This window comes from Bactrocera neohumeralis, chromosome 3 (assembly GCF_024586455.1).
Source record: "Bactrocera neohumeralis isolate Rockhampton chromosome 3, APGP_CSIRO_Bneo_wtdbg2-racon-allhic-juicebox.fasta_v2, whole genome shotgun sequence".
NCBI classification, from domain to species: domain Eukaryota; kingdom Metazoa; phylum Arthropoda; class Insecta; order Diptera; family Tephritidae; genus Bactrocera; species Bactrocera neohumeralis.
The window spans coordinates 77,392,966-77,417,861 of NC_065920.1; the positions used below are offsets into that span (position 1 = coordinate 77,392,966).

The window sequence follows — 24,896 nt, forward strand, 5'->3', positions numbered from 1 at the left end:
ATTTCCTCTTAATTTCCTTACTGTCAGAGGATGCCGAATGTGAGCTGAACTGCAAGCCAAAGGGTATGAAATACTTTGCCACACTCAACTCGTCGGTTATTGATGGTACGCCGTGCTTCAGGCCAGCTGAATATTATCGCTCAAATTATAGACAGCGTGCGATGTGTGTGGAGGGAGTTTGCAAGGTGAGTACAACAAATATTAAAATTTAAAAAAAAAGTACAAAAAATACTATAATAGTAAGAAAAATTATAATAAAGGTATATGACTCTATTATTGAAGGTTCAGTAAGCTTCATACTCATTAAAAGAGAGTTTAGATTTTTATTGTGATTAGAAATAGCAGTTTTTGTTAGACAAAAAAAATTTCGTTTCATCGAATCATTTTTTTAATAAAATTTCTTCAGGCGATTTTGTTGAAAAATATAAAAATAATGAAATTATCATTTTAGTGTATATAGTATGTATATTTTTATATATTTAAAACTCAATTTCATTAAAAATAGTAATGAAATTAGTGAACTTCTCTACTTCTAATACAATTTTCCATAATTAAAAAATAATAATTTTATTGCATACTTTTAGGCGACTCTAACGTCTTGCTCCCATCAAAATTTGTATTGAATTTATCACTGTAAACCGCTGCTGTAATTGGCAGTACACAATCTGTTCGGCTGTTAAATAACAGCATAATTTCTGCTGTTGCTGTTGGTTAACATGTAGCTGTAAACGAGAATGTTGAAAGAAATTTCCACAAATAATGTTAATGTAAACTGCGATTGGCAGTTACTGCTGTGCTACCAGAGAATGTTAATGTAAATTGCGATTAACATTTTCTGCTGTGCGTCAGAGCATGTTAATATGAAATGCGTTTAACAGTTTCTGCTGTTATCACAAACGATCACAAATGAATTTCGCTGTTATTTACAGCAGCACAAATTTGTTTGATAATAGTAAAAGTAATCTGGAAATACATAGTAAATACTTTGTGGAATGTGTAATTGTGGGAGTTTTAATTAGACACTGTCCTATCGGATCCTGAGAGATCAACCATCTAATCTAACCTAACCTGCCAGAATACGCTAAAAATTGTGCAAATTAATTTTGTGTTTGTTATTTTTGCATTTTCGCTATTTTATGACATATGTACGTGCTACTCTATAAATCGCCAGCATTGCCACTTCAACTTTCGAAGCGAAATTGCGAACCTAACTGTTTAAAATTAATTTTGCTACACTAAAATAAGCAGTCTCCCATATCTGAAGGGCCCCGTGACCGAAACTATTTATGCACACGTTAAGTGCTTAGCCAAACAAACTTCTAAATGAAAAGCAATCGAGATTTCAAAGTGGCGAGAATTTTCTCTATTTGACTACAAGTCTGTATATTAATGGTACTGCAACAAATGTCCGTTATTTCGGTGCATGCTAGCCACACATATGTACTGCTGTGCACACATGAATAGAAAACTTCTTTTCTTCACACAAGTAGAAACTTCGCAAGCGCGCTTGTGCTGGCTGCAGCTGTTTTCAATCATTTCCAATTGCATAATTTGCCACAGCGGTGTGAGCGCTTGTCACTTTCGCCGCGCTCGCAAATCAAATCAAGTGGAATGGAAAGTGTTTGCCAGCCATTTCGTTTGAGGAAATGAATAGCGCGCCAAGGCACACATCTATAAACAATACAAGCTGCTTAACCATTTGACCCATATTTTGTTGCACAGACAAATAAAAGAAATAATTCAATAAAATATCTTGCGCTGCAACTCAAATTACGTGATTCAACCGCAGATTTTCATTGCATCAACGCCTCAATGTATGCCACACACAACTTACCGTCGATTGCGCACTCGCATTGAAAGAAATCTTTCGTGTGTGTGTGTATGTGTGTGTGTGTAGACATTATGAGTCGAGGCGCGCATAATTTGCCGTTTTGCGGTTTAAGTACTTTGCAGGGGTTGTCTGTTGTTGAAAAATGCCTACGAAATATGCAATCGCTGCGAGAGGTGCTTTTGTCGTCACCTTTGTTGTTGCTTCGCTGCTTGATTGCATTTTAATCGTTTTCGATTTTCATTCAATTGCAAAAGCCACAAAAGTAGTGCGCTAAAGCGCTTTTATGTTGGTGGCTTGATGGGCAAGGTGAATTTTAAATACAAGTTTCTTGTTGTGATTTGATTGTAAAACCGTAAATGCTTTGAAGAGTTGCGTACCATTCTCAGGGTTGCAGAGATCGTCTAGATCTAGGTATAAAACGTGTTAGTTTTTGAGTAGGGTTCCATTGAGAATATATTGGCCATTTTTCCGCTAGAGACATTATACCATGAGTGTAAAACTTTTAAACTTGCGTGGCATTTTTCCCTTTTTTATAGATTAATTTCAAAATATAGCGAATTTCTTCATTATTTTCACTCATTTTTGAATAGTTGTCACTTTTTTTCAACTTGGACTAGTTCGCTTAGTTCAATCAGACTATAAGCTTCTGAAAATAATTTAGTCATCTGCCCCATAAACTTTTATTCTCTGCTGTCTCATTCCCAGCATCGGCAGCGCATTTCATTAAGTGCCGGCTCCCATCTCTTTTTGATAACGTATACTCACATATATATTCAGACATACTAAAGTACATTCGCATGCCATTTAGTAAACCACATATAACCACAAGTAGCTTTCGCTTTCATGCCCTGTTAATTATTTCTTCACCTTCAAATTCTTATCGACAAAAGTCAGTGCAGCAATTTTATGAGGTTTTAAGTTGGCTCTGCTGCTTATTCACCCGCGTTCGGCTGCCTTAAGTGGATGCGTCCATAAACACATGAAAAAGTAGAGTTTTGTTGTTGTTGTGGTTGCAAATCTGTGGTTGTTTCTTTGTTTTTCTTGTGGTTTATGAGCTCTTTTAACTCTGCAGAAGTGCGACACCATCGTGGGAGTTTCTGTTTGCCTGCAAGCTGGTGCTACTTATGTGTCTGTAAGTGGATCTTTGCTTAAAATGAGGATGAACGCGGTCAATAAAATATAGATGCGTATATTCTATATGACTTAGTTTATTATCTTTAAGAAAATCATCAATATACTTATGTATGTATATTCAACCGTGAATTAAAGGAAATTTTTTTGAAGGCTCAAGTCTAAAAAGAACCGGAACCGTTTTTGAAGAATTAGAGAGAATTTTCTCTAGGAATTAGAGATCACTATAAAGTTCTTATGTTTTCTTCTATATTCAGCTTTGATATTCAACAGCTTAGTTTAACTAATTAGCTAACAATTCTAATGAGACCAGTCCTCCCCCAGTATAACTGTTGATCAAGAAAAAATATGTATACCAGGCTGGTTGAAACCGCATCACGCATCAGACAAAAATATATTTTTTGCAAATATTTTGTTTTTATTTATGATGCTTGCGTTTAGTATTCTGTTAATAAAAACTGTGAGTCACCAAACCACAAAATGTGTAACTGCGGCATTCTTCTGAGGCACAATGGACTCTACCGATGATACCGATATGTGTGTATGTAGCCTTCGTAACCTAGTGTGTTAAGGGCGTTACTATTAATAAGCAGCTTGTGGGTTTTTGTAGAGTAAATATTGTTGGAAAAAAATGTTTCTAAGAATAAATAAGAGTTCGGAGGCGCCTTGTTACTATTAGGGACCTCCAAAGGGTGGCCAATATTAAAACGCACTCCATAGTGAAGGAGAACCTCGGCCTAACTTCCAACAAAATTGTGTAGAGTTCTCATTGCCAAGATTTCAAATGTATTAAAAATAGAAAAGATGAAGGACAAATCTCGAAGGAGGTTCAGAGTTAACTCGAGAGTTGCTAAAAGTTATTTGGAGATTATTATTAGGTAGTCGAAAAAGTATTTCCGTATTTTGTCAATAGATGTCGTTGCTTTCGTATATCTCCAGTACTACCAATCATATTGTGTCATACCATAAAGTGTTGGAAAGTGAGATTTCAAGCTTCAAATTAAATTAGGGGAAGTTGAAAAAAGTTACAGCTGTTCAAAAATGAGTGAAAATAATGAAGAAATTCGATATATTTTGAAATTTTTGTATAAAAAAGGGAAGAAATGATGATGAAATTATAGAAAATATTGACCAGGACCGTCACATAAGCAGCTATGACATCGCTAAAGAACTTACATTCAACATCAAACGGTTTTGAACCATTTAAAAAGACTCGCTACAAAAAGAAGCTCGATTTTTGAGTACCACATGAATTTTCTTTGAAAAATTTAATGCACCGAATTAACATCTGCCATTCTTTCCTAAACGAAATGAAAACGAACCATTTTTGAAGTGAATGGTAACAGGAGACGAAAAATGGATCAAATAGGACAATAACGTGCGAAAAAGATCATGGTCCAAGCGTGGTTACACTGATTGAATAATGTCTCTAGCGGAATAATTGCAAAAAGTGGTTGACCAAAATTTTAAATATTTCGTTCATTAGAGTTCATTATAAATATAAAAAAAAATAGTTGTGGTTTGATTAGAAATCACCAGCTTACAATTAACTATAAATAAAGCTAAATGAGTGAATATCTCAAAGTGGAAATTCATATTAAGTTCCATTGAAGTAGTAACATGTGATAAACAACCAAGATTTTATGTTTAATATAGCCGCTTGCGATTGACCTCGACTTCCCATAATACGCATCTGTTATGAATATCAAACAAAATGGCAAAAATAAGGAATAAAGTTTGAAAAAGTAAAACTTTCACTTGGCAACTCTAAAAACAAGTGATAGAATCAGCGCTGAGTCAGCAGTGAGCTAAGGGTATATTTTGTTTGTTTTTTTTTCATCGGTGCGAGCTCAAAAAAGCAAGCAGCCGCCTTTAAGATGCCTCCATTAGACAAGCATCAGAGCTTCATTTACTCCCTAGCGACAAATTGAGACACCGAGCGCGCGGCCGACTGAACGACTGATCAAGTGAACTGATTGTGTGTGCGTAAACCAAAAATCGAACGCTTCGCTACGCTCCACCAGCGCTGCGGCAGCAAGGCGCGAAGGTGTGCAAAAGTTGTTAAAGGTCTGTCCGCTTGGCAGTGATAGCAGCGACTGCGCTGTTCGCCAGTCTGCCGCACGTCTAAAAGTGTTCTCCAATGCCGCTGACGCTCAGCCGCTAAATCGACTAGATTGGCTAGTTCGTAGAAGCCAGCGATTTTCAATTTCAATATCAAAACGAGACTAGCGCGTGCTGGACGTGTGTTTTTCGCTGTGCGGAATCAAACGGGCGTGTATTCGGAGAGTATTTTTTTGAAAAGCAAATTTATTTTGGCGGTAATTTCGAAACTTTGTAGTGTTTGTGTTGGCGCGGCGGCGTTGGTGCAGTTTCGTAGCTATTCTTCTGAGCAAAATTTAGCGCGAGCGAGAGTTCATGTGACTGATTTATATAGAACTGTGTGTTAGAATTAATGAAGATGATGTGTGTTGATTGATTTGATTTGATTAGACAGTGATTTGATTGAGGAAGAATATAACTCAATTGAAATAAATGTGTTTAGCGTTTTTGTGGTGAATTGACAATCGGAAAGCAAAGCGTGTGGAAGGAATTAAGTGACATTTCAGAACTGGGCTACTATCGAAAATTTTATATATAATTTAAATGCTGGAAAATATAGTTTGTTTAGAAAGTTTAAAGAATATAGAATTGAAGGCGGGTGCAAAGAGTGTGAACTGCAAAACAAAAAATATTAAAAAGAAAGTGGATAACTTTTCTGGCTCCTTTGGAGACTTAAAACAAGAAATCTTTATGTTAGCCATCTTTTTTATGGAAAAAATTAAACATATTTCTTATATATTGTTTTTTGTTAGTTTTTTTTGCGGATATATTAACACAAACAGAAAAACTGCGATACACATACAATAATATTCACATTAATCACCCTACATCAAGTAAAATAATAATTGAAAAAAAAAAATATTAAAATTTGTTTACTCCAGTTTCATTTTGTTTTTCGTGGTGAAAATCAAAAAATGAAAACACGACATTTTTATAAAATATTTTTTTGGAAGACTGAAAAAAAATTGTATAAAATATTTTTTTAAAGCTTTAAAAAAGTTTTATGTCTAAAAGCATTTTAAAAGTTATATATGTTTATTTGACAAAAATGTATTAATTGTTATATTATTTTTATTTTTTGCGAATATAATATGACATAAATTCGCAGTTCCTCAAACCATTTACTAAAACATTCAACTTTCGTACTTCCTGCCGTCGGGCGGACACTTGAACACCCGGGAATGTGCGTGTGCTTTTCCAAAATATTAGTTTCATCATCACCAAGTTTGTTGCTTTTTTTTGTTGTTTGGTTTGACATTGTCAGTAGCAGACATGTTAGCAGTTAATTGAAATTTGTTCCACCTTATTGGCAATTATGTTACGATTATTTATATGCTCCCTTTATGCACACCACACTGCATTGTTATTGTATTTATTGTTGTCATGTTTTTGCTATCGAAAAGATAAATTGCAACAATGAGAACGTCAAGTGCGTTTATCAGTGTGTGTGTGTGTGTGTGTGTATGTGCGTACTCGTGCGTTACACGCACTTAAATGCCACAGCGTTCGAATATAGTGCAGGGATACCCGACAGAAAATTGTACGACGACGAGGAATTTTATTTTGCAACTCTTTGTTTGCGGGTTGTTTTTGCAGTGTATAGTATTTATATTAATTATTTTATTTTGAAATGTCGTTTAGAACTCGACTTTTTCAAAATAAATAGGGGCGATTGAGTCATGTTTGTAGGTCCGCCCGTCTGTATACTTGTAGTATATACGCGAGCTAGTCATTCAGTTTTTGGTATGAAAATCTTCACACGTCTTTTTCTCTTCAAGAAGTTGTTAATTTGTCGAAATCGCCCAGCCCATATCGGTTCACTATAGCATATAGCTCTCATTCAAACTGAATAATAAAATTAAGTTTTTGTGTGGAATACTTTTTATCCTCACGAAATTTGTCATGTATTATTATTGAAGATAATTCTGAACTGAAATCAAGTTTTCGCATGAAAATCTTTTTTTTTTTTTTGAGAAATTATCTTCACGAATTCAGCACAGAATATTGTCCAATAAAATGCTACAATCTTTGAGTCACGCAAACTGACCGATCAAAATCAAGATAAAGATCTTTTTTAACCTTTTATGGAAAACTTCTTTAAATTTTTATGAAAAGTGTATTATAGTTTCAATGCAGCCAAAGTTGGCGGCTTCCGTTTCTTGCATTCATTTCCTTGATCAGGATCAAATTTTAGCTTGACAATAAGTAGAACTGTTTGACTGGTGGGCTTTTCAAGTAAGTTTGTGAACATGTATCTGTGTTCACTTTTTCCTACCCGCCCTCTTGTTCGGTAAATGTTCAACAAAATACAGTTAACGCTCAACAATTACTTTATTATAAAGTATGTTGCACTTTGTAAATAAATACAAAATACAGATGAAAGCATACAAATGCAACACATTGCATGAATATCAATGAATATGTTCCTATTGTGGCATTTATTATGTACGTAAGCAGTTAGAAATATGTGAAGTGTGACGCTCTGTTGCATCTGTGCAAATATTTTACACTGTAATGCGCTTCAGATATAAAAGTGGGTAATTTATAGGATACAAAATCAGTTAAAAATTCCTGTATCAGTTAAAATTTCCTATAGTAATTTTTTAGTAGCAAATAGAGGGTTGATAATATTAACTGATTAATTGAGAATTTGCTCTGCGACCTATGGTCTATTGTGCCTTCTCCTAAATCACATATGACTACGAAGACCCAGCATGTTCAGAGAGCAAATACAAGCAAATAGGAAGAATGGTTACGTAAAAACTATAATAAAGACGACACATTTTTGGTTGTTTTATTTACTAAATACTTAGGACTAACATAGGAGTCACTGATTTTGTAATTTTTAAAATTTTTGGAAAAATTCGTATGTAGTGAATTTCAAACTGATTAAATCCTGTCTTTAAAGGTGATTTCTAACTACCATTCCCTTATGAACCTCATCGTATTTCTTTAGTCGCAAACAAATCGTACGAAAACTCGTTGATTGAAAAGCAAAACTATTGGTTGCTTGCGTGGCATTCTTCCCCTTTTTTATACGAACATTTCAAAATATAGCGAATTTCTTCATTATATTCCCTCATTTTTGAACAACTATAACTTTTTTCAACGTCCTCCAATTTAATTTTTGGTTATATGAAGTCTAAAACCTCACCTTTCCAACACTATATTGTATGACAAATGTGATTGCTAGCACTGGAGATATACGATTACAACAACATCTATTGACAAAATACGAAAAAACATTTTGGTCTACCAAATATAACATATATGAGTATGTAGTATGCCACTCATAAGCCACCACAGCGAATTGGCAAAATATGCCAAGCTCAATCAACAGCTAACCTCACTAACTAAAAAAGTCTCACAGACCTTTCCATGAGCGCATATTTGTAGCAAATAAGTCTAAGCTGAGCTTAATAACACATCTGAGCGGCAGATTTCCATCACTCAGCACGATATAAGCTGTCGTATTTAGATTAGTTTACAAGTTTATAGAAAATGTTGCAGCGATCAAGCAGAGAATTTCGAAAAGTTGGCGGCTGCCGAAGTGGCTTGTGGGATTAGTTTTATAAAGAAAATAAAAATCATAAATATATGTAAATATTATGGTTAGTATTGCTTAAAAATAAAAAGAAATAAATTGATTTTTTATGGCACAAACACGAAAATTGCGGCAATTAAATAATAATTCTTTAATTTTTTCCATTAAATATTGTTTACCAACAAGTGGACGTGTGTAGGCGCAGGCCACGCAGCATGCCTTTGTATTTGTGACAATTTGAATTGATTTAGTTGGCCAAAGCTAATTTCTATTTAAATTATTATAACGATTTCGGTTAACAAAATTATGCATATTATATAAATATGTAATAAAATGAGTTGAGTGTGAATGAAAAGAAAAGCTCTGAATATTTATGAATATATACTTATATATGTCTATATATTTACATACCAGCAGGCTGAGAAATTAGCATTTTTATGCCCATTTAATTTTTCATTCATCCAAATCTGCTGCACGACTTATGACGCAAAGTAAAATGCATTATATTTCATATTCACAGCTAGACAAAGTCTAAGTGTAGTCTATTGAAAAATGTACCCTTTTTTATAACTAAAAATTAAGTTTTCATATTGAATTTTTTCCTAGCTTTAAGCTTGATTTGCATATGCTTTTTATCTGGTCTCACTTTTAAGTTATCTTCTCCAAAATTTTAACTAATAAATAAGCCAAATAAGCTTATTAAAACCAGCTTAACTCTGCTTGTTGAATTTCTTTTCAGTAAGCTTTCGGTTTAATTGATGGCATATGCCCATGTCTATTCGTAGGAGGTGTTAATAATGCCGAGGTGTTAAACAACGCTCACTGCTCCACTACTTATGAGATAGTGTAGAGAGAAATGAAATAATGACTAAAATGTATATTCACTTTAAATTATAGTTAATTATTGAGTTTGCTGTAGTCGCGCTGAACTTCGCTATTTTTGGTGTGCGTTGAACTAGTAAGTGTTAGCTTAATATTTCCGCTTTAAAAGAAGTGTACTAAATATACTATAATTTTGCGATTGGAGGAGGCGTGTGCTGTGGAAATATCCTTGTTTAGCTCTAAACTCATATATTCATAAATATATCTTAGCATTCAAACGAAAGAAGCATTCTTGTCAAATATTAAATAATATTGCTTACCGTCACCTATAATACAAAAACAACGTAACATCAAAAAAATCTAAATTAAGTTTTTTATTGCTTACGATTCACTACATAATGTTACAGCTTCCACTGTCAAATATAACCAGTACATAACTAATATATAACCTATATATAACTAGTATATAACCAATTTAAAACCAAAACTTAAATTTTGTTTCAATATGAGTGGTTTCTATTGTATTGTTTTTCCTTTGCCTGTAAACTTATGAAAACTGACGTTATTTTGCTTTTAAGGTGGCGATATATAGCACCCTTAACACATTAAATATCGTTTTCATACATGAGATCAATCCAGAAAGCTTATGTCAGCTTATTAGAATACAGTTCTAACCTGGACTACTTAAATAAGTCTGGAGTATCTGCATCTCTTGATTTAAAAAATCTTCAGTTAAAGCTGGAGCTATTCTAAAAATTTATTATGACAACGAACTTGAAACCATTCTATGAAGTGGTTATAACCGATTGCCAGTCAGAAAAAACACTTTATCGCTCATATCTCCGAAACTACATGGTCTCCCAACGAGAACGGCGTCACGTTAAAATAACATAAGGCGCTAACATTTGGTTAAAAAGGTTTCTTTTGCTTTTTTGTTATGTTCTTTTTTCATATAGCTATCCACCCGTTTACGCCAATTCTCGATGACCCGCATATCGACTGGAATTGCGACAAATAGTGCGCTGAATGTTGTCTTCGAGCTCTTCGATTGATTGGCGTAATCCCTTGATTTAACGTACCCGCAGAAAAATAATCTAGAGATGATATTTGACTCAGCAATTTTTCGAAATTGAGAAGTTGCCCAACTTTGATCGAAAATTGTTTTGCTGGAAATAGAGATCGTCCGCGACGATTTCATCGAAATCCGGGAAAAATGATGGTTAACGACTCATTATGGCTCACTTCCTAATAAATAAGCCCTGATAGTGTCACCATACCATATTCCGCAACAAATGGTAAACTTTTGGGGATTTGATTTCGTTTCTTGAACCACTCGAGGATTTGACGCACACCAATAGCGACAATTTCGTTTGTTGAGGAAGTTATTAAGATGTAGATCTTATCTGAGAAGATGATTTTTCAGATTTCCGTGTCTTTCGGAAAACTTTAATATTCATGGACAATTTCCAAGCGCTGTACACAACGGTTGTAATGGTAGACCTTACTGAACACAAAGATAAAATTTGTCACCATTTCTTTAGCAAACGGCTACAAGTCGTCAAAATCGGGACTTTTGTATCACAGAGGTATATTTGTATCTAAGACCGAAAGTCGTGCGCTGTGCTGGAGCCATATGTAAAAGAATCGTTTCTGATGATTCCCAAGTGAATGGCAATCAGAGAACTCTCCACACTTGCGTGAACTTCTACATATGCCTCCATCCCTTCCTTTGCTTGGTATATGCCTAAGTTATCACTTTGTTCTAGAAATATTTGACTCAAAGTTATAAATATGGAGAAATAATGAGTCAACAACACTTTCGTATTATTAAACACATTAAAAATGCTTCTACTGTGGGTATATTTCCACCATGTGTAAGCTACATGTGTAAGCTTTACTCAGTAATTAGCACATTATTTGCGACGGCGCCAGCTCATAAATGACGTCAAATAATATGCAACTCTTTCAAAACGGCAAAATTATGATAATAGTATTTATTATAATAATTGTGCTAGTATTTAAGCCGCCCAATAAGCCGACGATTTCCACAAAGCGCCACGCTAAAATTGGCTCGTAAATTGATAGCTTTGCGCTTAACCATAAATGTTGGCATTAAAATGACGAATGAAGACTGCTGCATGACGAATGATGAAGATGTAGATGCGAACGTGTGTGTGGTTTAGCGGTTGACAGATCGATGTTTGCGGCGCTTGCCACCACATTAGCGCCTAATAGCAATTCGATATGGCCCCGATTGGCCATGGCAAGTGCATTGTAATCAAAACCATTACATTTTACGCAAATGTCACAACCAAAATTGGCGCTTAAATCATTTGAGATGCTAGAATTAATTGCAACAAAAGTTGAGTTTATAAACGCCGCTGCTGGAAAATGCAAATGTGGCTGGAGCACCCTTTCAAACGAAGCGAGTAATTAACCCAATTTGTAGGCATTGCGAAAATGGTAAAGCTGTTGAAGCCGGCTGCGCACTGCCTACCGCCTTGTTTGGTGTGTGCAGCGCCTCAAGTGGCGGTGTCTGATGAGTGGAAGTATGTATGTATGTGGTTGCAAAAAGTTTGTAGACAAACGACTGATGGCGGCGCTGCGTGGAGACTTGCCTGTGTAGGGAACCTATCTGTCGGCTTGTCAGCAATGTGGCATAAATTTATGGTTGATTATAGATAGCGATCGAAATCATACTAATAGATACATTCTAATTGAGTGATGAAATGTCGAGTTTTAGTTAGAGCTTTACTTCATACTTTGATAATAGAAAAAGTAACGAAAAATATATTACATTTTGTCAATAGTCGCCTTAAGGTAAATAACGACAGATCCTTCCAGCTTCCAGTCGTATAACAAACTCAATTTTTCGCAAGAGCGTTAGAGCTAAACTGTAGTCTAAACATCCTCTTTATCACTGATTTCAATTGGAAATTTGTTAATGAGTTCGCAAAAATATGTTCACCAAATAGTTTTTTGATTCGTTGCATCATTCGCGATGAGTCAACGGATGAGTCAGTTTTGCTCAGTTTAAATCTTTGAATTTCGATGATCTCAGATAAGCTGCTGACAACAAAGGAATCCGTTCTAGTTGAGGGTGCACATTGTCAGCACCTTTCAAGCATAGAATGCTGAATACCGAAGATATTATAATTAGTGATGACACCCGCACAAACTCTTTGTGGTTAAGGAGACTCATACATGTCGCTAATTTCACATAAAATGGTTGTAATTAAATAAAATAGTTTTACTAATTAAATGTTTCGTATTCTTATTGCGCATGGGAATAATAAATTAATTAAATATGCAAATCTGAATTGACTGCGCATTGTAAACCAACCCATAAACCACCAATTAGAATTATAATGAAATTGTTTTACCTACAACGAAAAAGCTTTAACATATCAACCGATGTACAACCATATAGTATATACTCCTATAAGCAAAGCCGTTGGCCACATAGTTTACTAACCGTTTAATTTAATATAGCAATTTGCGTTTGTCTTCTGACTTTTAGTTAAATATCCAAGATATACAAAGAAAACTACCCACCTATGTTGTGCGCGTTATACCAATCAATGTTATGGAAATGTATTCTCACATGAATGCGTGTTTATTAAAATATACTCCAGCGTAAATATTTCAAAATGTATTTCAATTCAAATTGTTGCAATTTCAAAGAGCTCAAAGGTCCATAAAATGTTATGAGCAATAACACTGGCAATTAATATTAATGTGGATATTAGACTGTAATGATTTGTTGGATAACATTAAAACATAAATAATCTTTTTGCATATGTTTTCAAATATGATAATTGCAATGAATGAAACATAAATTTGCAAAGTTATGAAGGCAAAGGTGGATATATTTTCATTAGTTGCTTGAATATCGTAGAAATGTATAAATATGTATGAGTAGATTAAATGGAAAAAGCAAAGTCTGTAGTCACCCTAAAGATATTGCTTATGAAGAAAGAATACAAATTTGTTGATTTTAAAGAAAAATGTTAAATCCGCGATTATTGCAATGCCTTGAATAATAATACATTTACGCCAAATTCCGTGGCGATAACTTGGTAAATAAAAATTTTTCCAATACAAGGTCTCGATTTTGACCGATCAGCTTGTATATAGATCAGCAACTATATATTATAGTGGGATGATCGGAATAATTTGTTCGGGTATTGTAACGTTGCCCTGGACAACAATTTCTACCAAATTTCATGGAGCCATGTTGTCAAATTAAAAAGTTTTCCATACAAGAACTTGATTTCGATCCATTCATTTGTATGACAAATATACGATACGATCTTAATATTTTTTCGGAGCTTGTGTAGATATCTTCAAAAATAGTCCATGTACAATTTTGTAAGAATATCTTGTCAAATAAAACAACTTTACATACAGGAATATGATTTTGATCGTTTGTTTTGTATGGCAGCTATATGCTCCTGTGATCCGATTTGAAGAGTTTATTCGGAGATTGTATCGTTGGTATCTGAGAAAATAGTCTACGTCACATTTTGTAACGATATTTTATCAAATAAAAAAGGTTTCTATAGAAGGTCTGGATTTTGATCGATTCGCTTGTATGTCTGTTAGATTCTATAATATTCCCATCTGAACAATATATTCGAACGTTAATGAATTGTCTTGGAAAATAATTCTTGCCAAATTTCGTGAGGATACAATGTCAAATAAAAAAGTTTTATGTACAAGTTCGGTTATATTTTATAGTGGTCAGATATCGCCGGTTACGACAGATAAGAAGCTGCTTGGATATAAAAGGAATTTTCAGATCTATATCTCAAAAACTGAGAAACGTGTATAGTTTAGCTTAGTAAGGTTCGTCACAAAAATTAATACCTTTTTTGCTTAATTCTCTGAAAAATAGGTTATTAAATATCTCTACGAAAGTCTTTCTAAGTATGAGCTTTAATTGCAAATGAAAGGTGGTTTGCCTTTAATTTTTCTATTTTTTTTTATTATCAAGTCAAAAATGTATCCCAACAATGGATCGCTCGTTTCCCTTCTGAAAATTTCTATGTGGAAGATGCACCTGGCTCTGGTCGACCTATAGCTGAAAAGTCGATGAATTTAAGGAAAAAATTGACCAGGACCGTCACATAAGCAGCCATGGCCTCGCTAAGGAACGTATCATTCATGAACAAATGATTTCGAACCATTTAAAAAAGGCTGGCTACAAAAAGAAGCTCGATGTTTGGGCACCATATGTATTGTCTGTGAAAAATTTATAGACCGAATTAACATCTGCAATCTTTGTTGAAACGAAATGAAATCAAACCATTTCTGAAGCGAATGGTAACAGGAGACGAAAGGCGGAACAAATACGACAATAATGCGCGAAAAAGATTGCGGTTAAGCGTGGTGAAGCTCAACAAATGGTTCACAAGCCAGAATTGATGCCTCGAAAGATTATGCTGAGTGTTTGGTGGGATTGGAAAGGCATCATCCACTATCAGCTACTCCAGCCTGGTCGAACGATTGATTTTACAACGCTAGACAAAACTGGTAGAGTTTGGCTTGGAAGTCTTCTTTAATACGATGAAATATAAGCAATTTTCAGAGGCTTCAAATAAAAGTGGTTCTGAAATCCGCTAAACATTTCCTTTTCGCGATTTTTGTAACTTCTGCAATATTCTATTGAACTTAATAGATTTTAGGCTTTGTTTTGCATAAGGTTATCTTCTATAGTAGAGTTCGATTACAAACTATATGTAGTATTATATTAAATGAAATGCAGAACAGTACTCACATAGGTGCTTATAAAAAATTGCATAAAACGAGCACGAATCAAAATTAGAGAGAGAACATAAATCTCTTTTCATGAGCGATGATTCGATTAGTATAGATGACAGATGTTTTGCAAGCAAACTGAATACCAAATAAGCTATGACTAAAGTTTAAAAATATGTTATAACAGACACACAAACATACGCACATATGGATGAATGGAAAGCCAAATCAAAAAAATCGCAACACTTAAAAAGTGTCAAAACAAAAATGGGTGATAACACCAATATTACTTACAAATACTTATATGTTTACGTATATACAAGTAAACTAAGCAATATTGTAGTTGAAGGGTAATAAAATTTAGAAAATAATTAGGAGCATTGCATCACGTACATAAAAATTGGAAGTGCGAAATGGAAAACAAAAAACCATAAAAGTTTTTGCAAACACGAATTCATGGAAGAATTTCGTATGCCAAGCTGAAGTTCATTATCGTCCGTTAAAACTGCACGCGCTGTTATGTATAAAAGTATATGTATATTTTTATTTTTACTCGCACTTAGTAGTCTCAGTGTACAACATATAGTACATTTTGTTCTCTCAGGCACTGAGGCGAGCTGTTGCATATTTTTCCTTATATAAATTATAAATGCATTTTTAGATAACATTGGTAAAAAAATTTTAATTTTTTTTGTAGCATGAAAAATCATATCAAGTTTTGAGTTTACTAGGACCACTAAAGAATAATACATATGTAAATGAAAAGAAATTTGCTGATCAGGCTTTATTGTGGCATCAATACATATATTTTCCTAAAAAGTACAAAAATCATCTATATTTACTGAAATTATTGCTCAATATAGGAAAAATATTTCATGAATATTTGGTTTCTGTAATTTTTCTTTTAAGTCTAGTATTCCTGCGCTCCATTTATGTACTTTGATAGCGCTTCCTCTCTAAAGACAATGTCCTGATGTAAGCGTTATTCAAATTTGGAAAGAACTTCATATGAGAGTCCAGCATATATTTTTTTTATAAAGATATTAAATCCCAAAGGTATATGTATATGACATTCTAAGTTAATTTTTTAAGGGGGTACATGGGTTTCCTTCGGTAAAAACAGCCCTTTTTCAACAATTTTGTTCTTTTTACAAAGAAGGTGTTGTTGTAGATTAATAAGAGAATAAAAAAATAGAGTTTTTGCCCGTAAGCTCATGTAACTTCTTAAGTCTTTGGAATTTTCTGTTTTATCTGTAAAGAAGAAAATTCCGAATGTTGCGCTAAGGGATCTGTGGGGGATTTGAGGTGTTCTGATTACGATTTGCCTTCCATATTCATCCACAGCGGCAGCTTCTTTTTCTTTTTATACTCTCGCAACAATGTTGCTAACGAGAGTATTATAGTTTTGTTCACATAACGGTTGTTTGTAAGTCCTAAAACTAAAAGAGTCAGATATAGGGTTATATATACCAAAGTGATCAGGGCGACGAGTAGAGTCGAAATCCGGATGTCTGTCTGTCCGTCTGTCTGTCCGTCCGTCCGTGCAAGCTGTAACTTGAGTAAAAATTGAGATATCATGATGAAACTTGGGCAAAATCGGCCCACTGCCACGCCCACAAAATGGCGGAAACCGAAAACCTACAAAATTGTCATAACTAAGCCATAAATAAAGATATTAAAGTGAAATTTGGCAAAGGATCGCATTAGGGAGGGGCATATTTGGACGCAATTCTTTTGGAAAAGTGGGTGTGGCCCCGCCCCCTACTAAGTTTTTTGTACATATCTCGAAAACTACTATAGCTATTTCAACCAAAGTCTACAACGTCGTTTTCTTCAGGCATTTCCATATACAGTTCAAAAATGGAAGAAATCGGATAATAACCACGCCCACCTCCCATACAAAGGTTATGTTCAAAATCACTAAAAGTGCGTTAACCGACTAAAAAAAACGTCAGAAACACTAAATTTTACGGAAGAAGTGGCAGAAGGAAGCTGCACCCAGCCTTTTTTTTTAAAAATTGAAAATGGGCGTGGCGCCGCCCACTTATGGACCAAGAACCATATCTCAGGAGCTACTAGACCGATTTCAATGAAATTCGGTATATAATATTTTCTTAACACTCTGATGACATGTACGAAATCGGTTCGCAACCACGCCTTCTTCCAATATAAAGCTATTTTGAATTCCATCTGATGCCTTCTCTGTATAATACGAGTATAAACATTAGGAACCAATGATGATAGCGGAATAAAACTTTACAAAAATACGGTATTTGAAAAATATGTAAATGACGTATTATGAAATCTCGATTATCACTTTACCATGCGAGAGTATAAAATGTTCGGTGACACCCGAACTTAGCCCTTTCTTACTTGTTTTAAATTAACTTCATATTGCAAATAATATCCACGATATAAAGTTTATTTTACATTTTCATAGTAAACATGCTTATAAACACTCTCTTTTACAATTCCAATGAAAGCAAATAAAACCGCAAGGAGGCCGTTAACTTAATGCCTGAGTAAACAAATCTCTCAGCAGTTTTATGCTCACACTTCAGAAGTGCAAATAAACAGTTTGAACACACAAATAAACCTGCTAATGACTTTCAACTGCAATCGAAGTATAAAAATAAAATTTATAGGCAAACAAAAGGCAAAAGTTGCAACTGTGTGCGCCCATGCAGCTAAGAGCACGTGAGTAATATGAGGAAGGTGGCAGAATCGAAGGTACAATTGATATGAGTAGCCGAAATCATGACCTGCACCTGTCAAAAACACTTTTAAATATGTACAACTGCTCCCACATACATAATTATGTGTTGTTGTATACAAATGTTTAGCAGCTAGGGCTCGCAGTTTAAAAGCTTAAAGTGGTTATCGCACTTTAAATGTAATTGATGGACTTTTTATTGCCGATTTTCCGAACAAATGACCAATATTACTCACATTACTCTGCATATGTACGTATGTATGTGTGTGTGTTTATTAGGGTGTGTTACAAGCATTACTAAGCAGAATGAAGTGTTCGTGAAGCAAACAAAAAAGCGCCAAATTGTGGCAACTCACTGTTCATTCACAGATTCTCACACACCGCCACACAAATTGTATGCCATTATTAAGTAGCTTTAATAGGCTTTATAAACAGCTAATTAAAAGCAAATAAATTTAAATTGTTAACGCCGATTCTTGCGCCTATCAGTTCGATTTTTGTTTTAATTTTCGTTTACGAATTAATTCAAGGTCAATAGTTGCTCCTACTTGTGGAGAATTTTGTATGTACATATACATATACAGTATATATTTACACAGTATATATTTAAATACACTACATTTTGTTGATGTAAAGTAATAGAAATACCCTTCACAAATACAAAATATTCCTTACAAGAACTTGATTTTATATAGTCAGTTTGTATGACAGCTATATGCTATAGCTGTCCGATCTGAATGAATTTCATTGGAGATTGTATTGTTACTTTGGAAAAAAATTCATGTCAAATTTCGAGTAGATATCTCGACAAATAGAAGAGTTTTCCTTACAACAACTTGATTCCTTGATTCATGTTTGAATAATTATATGCTATAATGGTCTAATATTATTGGTTTCAATAGATAAGGAACTTCTGAGGAGGAAAAGAACTGTGCCAAATCTCAGACGCATAACCCTTTTAAGGGTATACGATAATCAGCGAAATTTGCACCTTTTCACACTGAAAACAATGTATATGTCACTGCGCTTTTGGTCTGGTTTAGGATAACCATTTTTATAATCGTTTCTTTCTCAAAATATGTTTCCTTTACTGTAAAGTTTAGACCACAAATGTTTACAAATACTTGAAAAAAATTTTAGAATTGATTTATTTGATTTCCTGGACTCGCGTTAGAATTTTCAATATGTATAAATTTATATTCCAGCTCTATATGCATGTATCTCTGCAAATTTATTAAGAAAAATATAACATTTCGTCATGTCTGACTGCAACTTGGCTTTAACGATATGTCAATAGTCCATGCAAAGTTTATTCAATCATTTCACTTCCCTCTGCGCGAAATCGAATATTTATTTCTTGGCAGTATATTCACGCATTTCAGCACATCAATTATTGTGCGCTTTTATTGCATGCAAATATTTACAAAATCGTCATCTACATAGCACCAGTTGGCGCTTGTGCCACCCGCGATATCCATTAGTCGCGTTGCATGCGCGTGAAATCAAGATATGCCTTCGCTTGTTGCTTCCGCGGCCCTTTTGACATTTACATGACAGCTCCCACAATTGGCGCACGGCAATAATTTCTATGCCCACGGACGGCTACCACCAACCAGACATGTCTATGTTGTGGGGCTATCTGCCTTTACAGCTGCCAATCTGGCGCGACGCCTGCCAATGTGATACGGTTGATGTGCATGCGCACTTATGTTAACGCTGTGGTTGTCACTTGTCCGGCAGGCGGTAAATAAAAAATACGCAACTGTCATTTTCAATGTCAAAATTGACACATAGAAGTGTTACTTTTGCGGTTATGTTTCATATATTTATCCAAGCATTGGCTATTTACTGACTTACATAGCTCATAACTATTTTTTATTTTCTTCTACTATGCAACTTGTGTGCGGCTTGCTTGCTGCTCAATTCCATTGCATGCCTAAATTTGAAATTTATCACCAACAACAGCATAGAGACATACATAGAGCCGGACTTACGTGATTACAATGAATGCGTCGCCACACAGGCTGACAGTTATTGGGTTGTAAAGTTGTTTGCTTGTCATTGATGTTGTTAGCAGCGATGATAATTGTCAGAGAGATGTCATCCATTTGGTACTGGGGAAGCTGTGTGCTGACAGCGCAGGGCATTGTGGGTGCTACCAAAGTGCTTTCATGTTTACAATGTAATAACAGAAAACATAAAATGTGGTCGAAGAGATTTAGATAAAGTGAGCTAAGCATATTTTGATGCAAATAAGCCAATGTCTCTCTTACGAAAAGATCATCAGCTTTGAGGGAGTTGGTAAAACTTTTTAACCCAATATTACCGTTAGATACATTGAAGGTTTCTATTTTTGTTTTAGTATTTAATCTAGAAAAAAATGGTTTCACCCTAACGGTGCCATTATTCGATTAATACGTATACTGTCTTTTAGTCAATTTCGCTTTCTTTAAAGTAGATAATACTTTCCCCTCGTTGGGAGGCTCTATTGTTCAACCGGTGTGTAGGGTGAAGCACTTGGACATATGTATTCTTGATGGAAACCTCTCTTGGTAATCAAACTTCGAGGAGAGTGATGCATCGGTCGCCTTATACTGTTTTAGAGGAGGAACTGAGAAGAGGTGTAGCCCCTCTCCAAAAGTGGTGATCAGGCTCTATGAAACCTTAGTTGGGCCAATAATGCTTTATGGGATCGTTATCTGGTGGTGGGAGATCGGAAAACCAACACTAGCTATGCAGCTGCAGCGTATGTACTGAACAGACCTACACACTGGTACACTTCACGTTCCACTTATAGACATATGTAGCTGGTAGGTGCTTGGTGACGAAGGCTGCTATTAGACTTAAGGAGACGGGTATATGAGGGATAACGGGCCGGGGGCCACAAGTCCAATTGCATTGCTAATAATCTAGATCACTGCATCGCCGTTCTCAGCCCACACACCAGCGTGGGCTTTGTGGGTGGGGCGAAGCCGCTGGAGAAGAGTGCAGTGAGCTTTTCACGGATGAATCGACGTTAAAACATTATAAAGGATAGTAGGATCAGGAGAATTCTGAACTACCACTGTAATATACATACTGGCTTTGAGCTTCCTGACTGTGTTTTCAAAATAATTATATTAGACTGGGATGGGTGCCCGGTTACAGCGGAATCGCCGAAAGCCGGCTTTTCTCAGACTGAGATTGAAATATCTCGGTAGAAAATCCTTTGGCGAACTCAAAGTTACTGAGTTTGAATTTAACCGCGTTAATAAAATTCTAGTAAGCACAAAACGCTTCGTCGTTCTATCGCGATCTGGTGATCAAAGAACAAATACTCCTTTGGCGAACCTATGCTCAAAACGTTGTCGATCTCTCAGGATATGGTGATCCAGTTTTAGGAGTTTTTGGGTAGAACAAATACCTGTCTAAGGGAGATTAATCAATTTTGGATCATCCCTAGGCCTAAACTAACCTAAGATATAAATTAAACCAAAGTGTTCTCAAAACTGAAATTTACCAAAGGCGTGAAGGATTTACTTCGTCAAAGTTTGTTAGATTTGTAGGTTTTGGGAGAATTGAAGGGCACACCTAATATGTAATAAATATCTAATCTTTTGTTTGCACATTTCGATAATCTCTATCTTTAAAAATAAAATACTAAAATTTTAAATTAATAATTCGCATATTTTTTGAGTGTCAGCTTCTAAAAGGTAGTCGTCAGTTTGAGTGATTATTTGGAGACATTTAATCCAATCACTCTCAAATTTTTCCTGCAAGTTCAGTATTAAGTTCTCCATATAATGATCCACGAGTTATTTGATGTGGAATTATCGAATTTTGACAGGCCAAAAACGACCAAAATTTTGGGTAAAATACGACTCCTTTTCTTAACGCCACCTTGTTGTAATTGTTTGGTTGTTGATCATAGGTCACTGTGAGGATAATATCTTCTAGTTAGGGAGGTGCCATCTTGTCGAAGGGCGGAAGCTTTAGCTTTTTTACATTGCTGAACATCGCTGGCTTGTTATGTTTCGCACTAGATGTATCTTGACGGTTCTAGTTAGTACGAATTGATAGAACAATTAGAAAAAGGTGGTAGTGACACTAAGTCTGGCTCCTTCAGGCTACTCCTTCGATGTTTTCAAATTAATTTTGCATAGAAAACAAGTTTATGTTTTTACATTAGCATTTTTATAAAGTTGAGGGACTGCGAGCATACTTTGCCTTTTACGCAATATCACAAATATTTAGATCGCGTAAAAACAGCGAACCCATAAGTCAACAAGGTCGTAAAAATTTGCCATGTCTTTTCGCCAAGTATATTCGCGAAACCTCTAATTATGTTATAAATCCATGCTAAAATGCTAATAAAAATGTTCGAACCAATTTAATAAGAAATCAATTTGTAGTTATTTTGCCGAAGGCGCTAAGCTATAAAATTGCGCGAACAACTGTTCACAGCTAATCAACAAGAGCGCAACGACCACCTTAAAATGCAGACACCAGTTCCATGCTCAACACACATGCATTAGTACGGCATATTCAAAAAAAAAAAAAAAAACAATGGACGATGCTTTTCGAGCTGCTTTGTTTTTAGTCGAAAACTATTAGAAAATGGAACACATTTACGTGCCTTACTAGAAATAAAGGTCTCTTGAAGCACGTCTTAACAACGAAATTATGCAAATAGTTAGTTTCAATAATCATAAAATCCGAAATGGAGCTGTGGACTCACCGCTTTTATGTATGTAGATTAACATTTACGGCGCCGAGAAAACAGATTGAAATAAAATCACAAAAATTATTGTAAATAAACATAAAAGACACAGCCATAGTCGCCTCGCTCTTAAAGTGTCACATTCGATTATGGCCAACAAAATTGAAAACGTTATGACCGAAATGTGGCAGATGATGCATAATATTAAGACAGTTGCTGTGGCGCATTGTTGATGTTTAGAAATCTTAAGAGTTGTTGAAATGCCATGAACAGCATGAGAGTGGAAAAGTTGAGACCTCGGCCACAAATGTCAAATGTAAATATATCATGCATAGGTTAGGTAATAATAGATGGATGTTCCGTTATTCATATGTATACTGGTCCTTAGTTATGCCAGATGCAGGTTTAGTTTCATTTGCGCTGAAGTATTTGTCGTACATGACATTAATGACCTTTGCGAACTGTAAAAGCGACTTGATATCTAGTTTTGATACTTCAGCTCAAAGATATCTACATAGAATTCTAGCTAAGGCTGGACTGAAGTAGAGGAGGAGTGCCTGCGTCTCTCTCACCCTTACTTCCCAGTAAGTTCTGAATGTATGGTTGTTTTTGTAGCGGCAGAATTCTGCTAAGTTGACAGTCCTTGGCCGGATAAGAAATTCGTGTCATCTTAGCAACCTTGTACTTCCTTAAAGAATTTCATCTTACCCTAAACCGTCTGTCAGCCCTTTTCGGAAATTTCATTGTGTATTGTCTTTAGTGAGTAGTGTTTGTTTCCTGTACTGGTTCGGTAGACAGTTAGATGGCAATTTTGGCAATCTCATCAGCTGTTTTGTTTCCCGGAATTCCTTTGTGGTGTAGAACCTAGTATATACCTGTAGTATATGCAGCCAGTTCGGTAGCCTCTACATCTCCTGTCTCCCTGCTTCTTAGGCTATTCATGACATATCATACCATACATTAAAACAGATATAAAAGTCCATATGTTATAAATATCGGGTCTGATCTGCACAGAAAAACTGAAAGAAAAAACTTTACTTAAATATTTCAATATAAATCTTTACTCTTGATTTTGAAATAGGCTCTTAACCCGATAATAGCATTTCATTCATTTGTTATAAGCCTCGGTCAGGATTCAATCGGCTCATGCCGCACAATTTCGAAATCAAAAAAGTGGAAAGAACCTAAATATGGTGAATCTGGTGGGTGAGCGATGACTCTTGTTTTGGGTTTGGCTCAAAAGTCTGTCACAATTATGCTAGAATGTGAACGGTGAAAGTCCGTTCGTTTAAGACGAATTCTTCCCTGTAAACTCCCAAAAACTACCAAGTAACATTCCTTACTGACTTTACATGATTTTTTTCGGGTTTGACTTATTTTTGGAGTGTCATCCGTTATATTGTTGGACAGTTGTGTGGTCATATTTCTATACCCATGTCTTGTAACCAGCGATGAATGTACGTTGCCGACCATCTTTCCTTCGAACTCTAATCTACGTCGGTTTTGCGAAAGAAAAGCTTCATATCCAAAACACTAACCAAAATGTGTTGAGTCCGTCGAAAAGAGATTTTGATATCTTTAGCAAATTCTCTGAGTCCAACAGGACGATTTTAAAGCACTGTTTCTTTAATTTCTTCGATGTTTTCGTCATTCACAGAGATGGATTTACGACTAGCATGAGTCATGTTTTTTAATGACATCACGAGCTTTAATGAGAGCTTTGTGTCACTCAAGTACTTGAGTTCTCCCAAAACATTCCTACTATGCATTTTGTCCGAGTCATATTTGATCAGATGGAAAAACGATTTGTTATAGTTATAGATTTTGTTAGTGTTTTGTATGACTGAATTAATAGCACCAAATTGCTTAGTAAATATTTCAGTCCTGCCCAGCAGGCTCCTGGAATTGTTTAGGATGCTGCACCTTTGTGACCATATGTGATATAGGGTAGGGCACAATAGATCATGGGTCTCAGTGCTAGGCATCAATTCCCCTATCTATCAAATAGTAAATAGTTTGAAATCTCAAAGGATTTGTGTTTGAAATCAGAAAACTGTGGTGTAGAATAATGCAGTGAATGCACGGGAACTAAGCTCAGAAATTTTCGGATCCCGAATTTTATAAAATTTGTACTTAAACTTGGAATTTCTTTGGAATGTAATGTTATGGAAAATATTTTTGCTTGGAAGGGTAAGGCTTGATATGCTAACACTCATGAGAGCATATTCAAAAGACCTTTTGACTTTATGGGAACTTGGTAGTAAAGACCTTGACCTATACACCTTGGCAGCGTACA

The 24,896-nt window shown here is 35.2% G+C and overlaps 1 protein-coding gene across 3 annotated transcripts in view; it reads left to right on the forward strand.

The window, feature by feature from the left end:
- LOC126752496 (thrombospondin type-1 domain-containing protein 4) overlaps positions 1 to 24,896 on the forward strand; it is a 104,307-nt gene that overhangs the window by 69,373 nt on the left and 10,038 nt on the right. For 2 of the 3 annotated variants that reach the window (XM_050463335.1, XM_050463333.1), the window contains exon 1: positions 5,169 to 5,280. Coding sequence is in view for 1 of the 3 variants with exons in the window: in XM_050463331.1 (XP_050319288.1) it covers positions 28 to 185 (158 nt within the window). In the remaining 2 variants the exon portion in view is untranslated. Of the gene's footprint in view, positions 1 to 27; positions 186 to 5,168; positions 5,281 to 24,896 lie in introns of those variants that run through there. The other variant, XM_050463331.1, reaches the window with a different exon arrangement.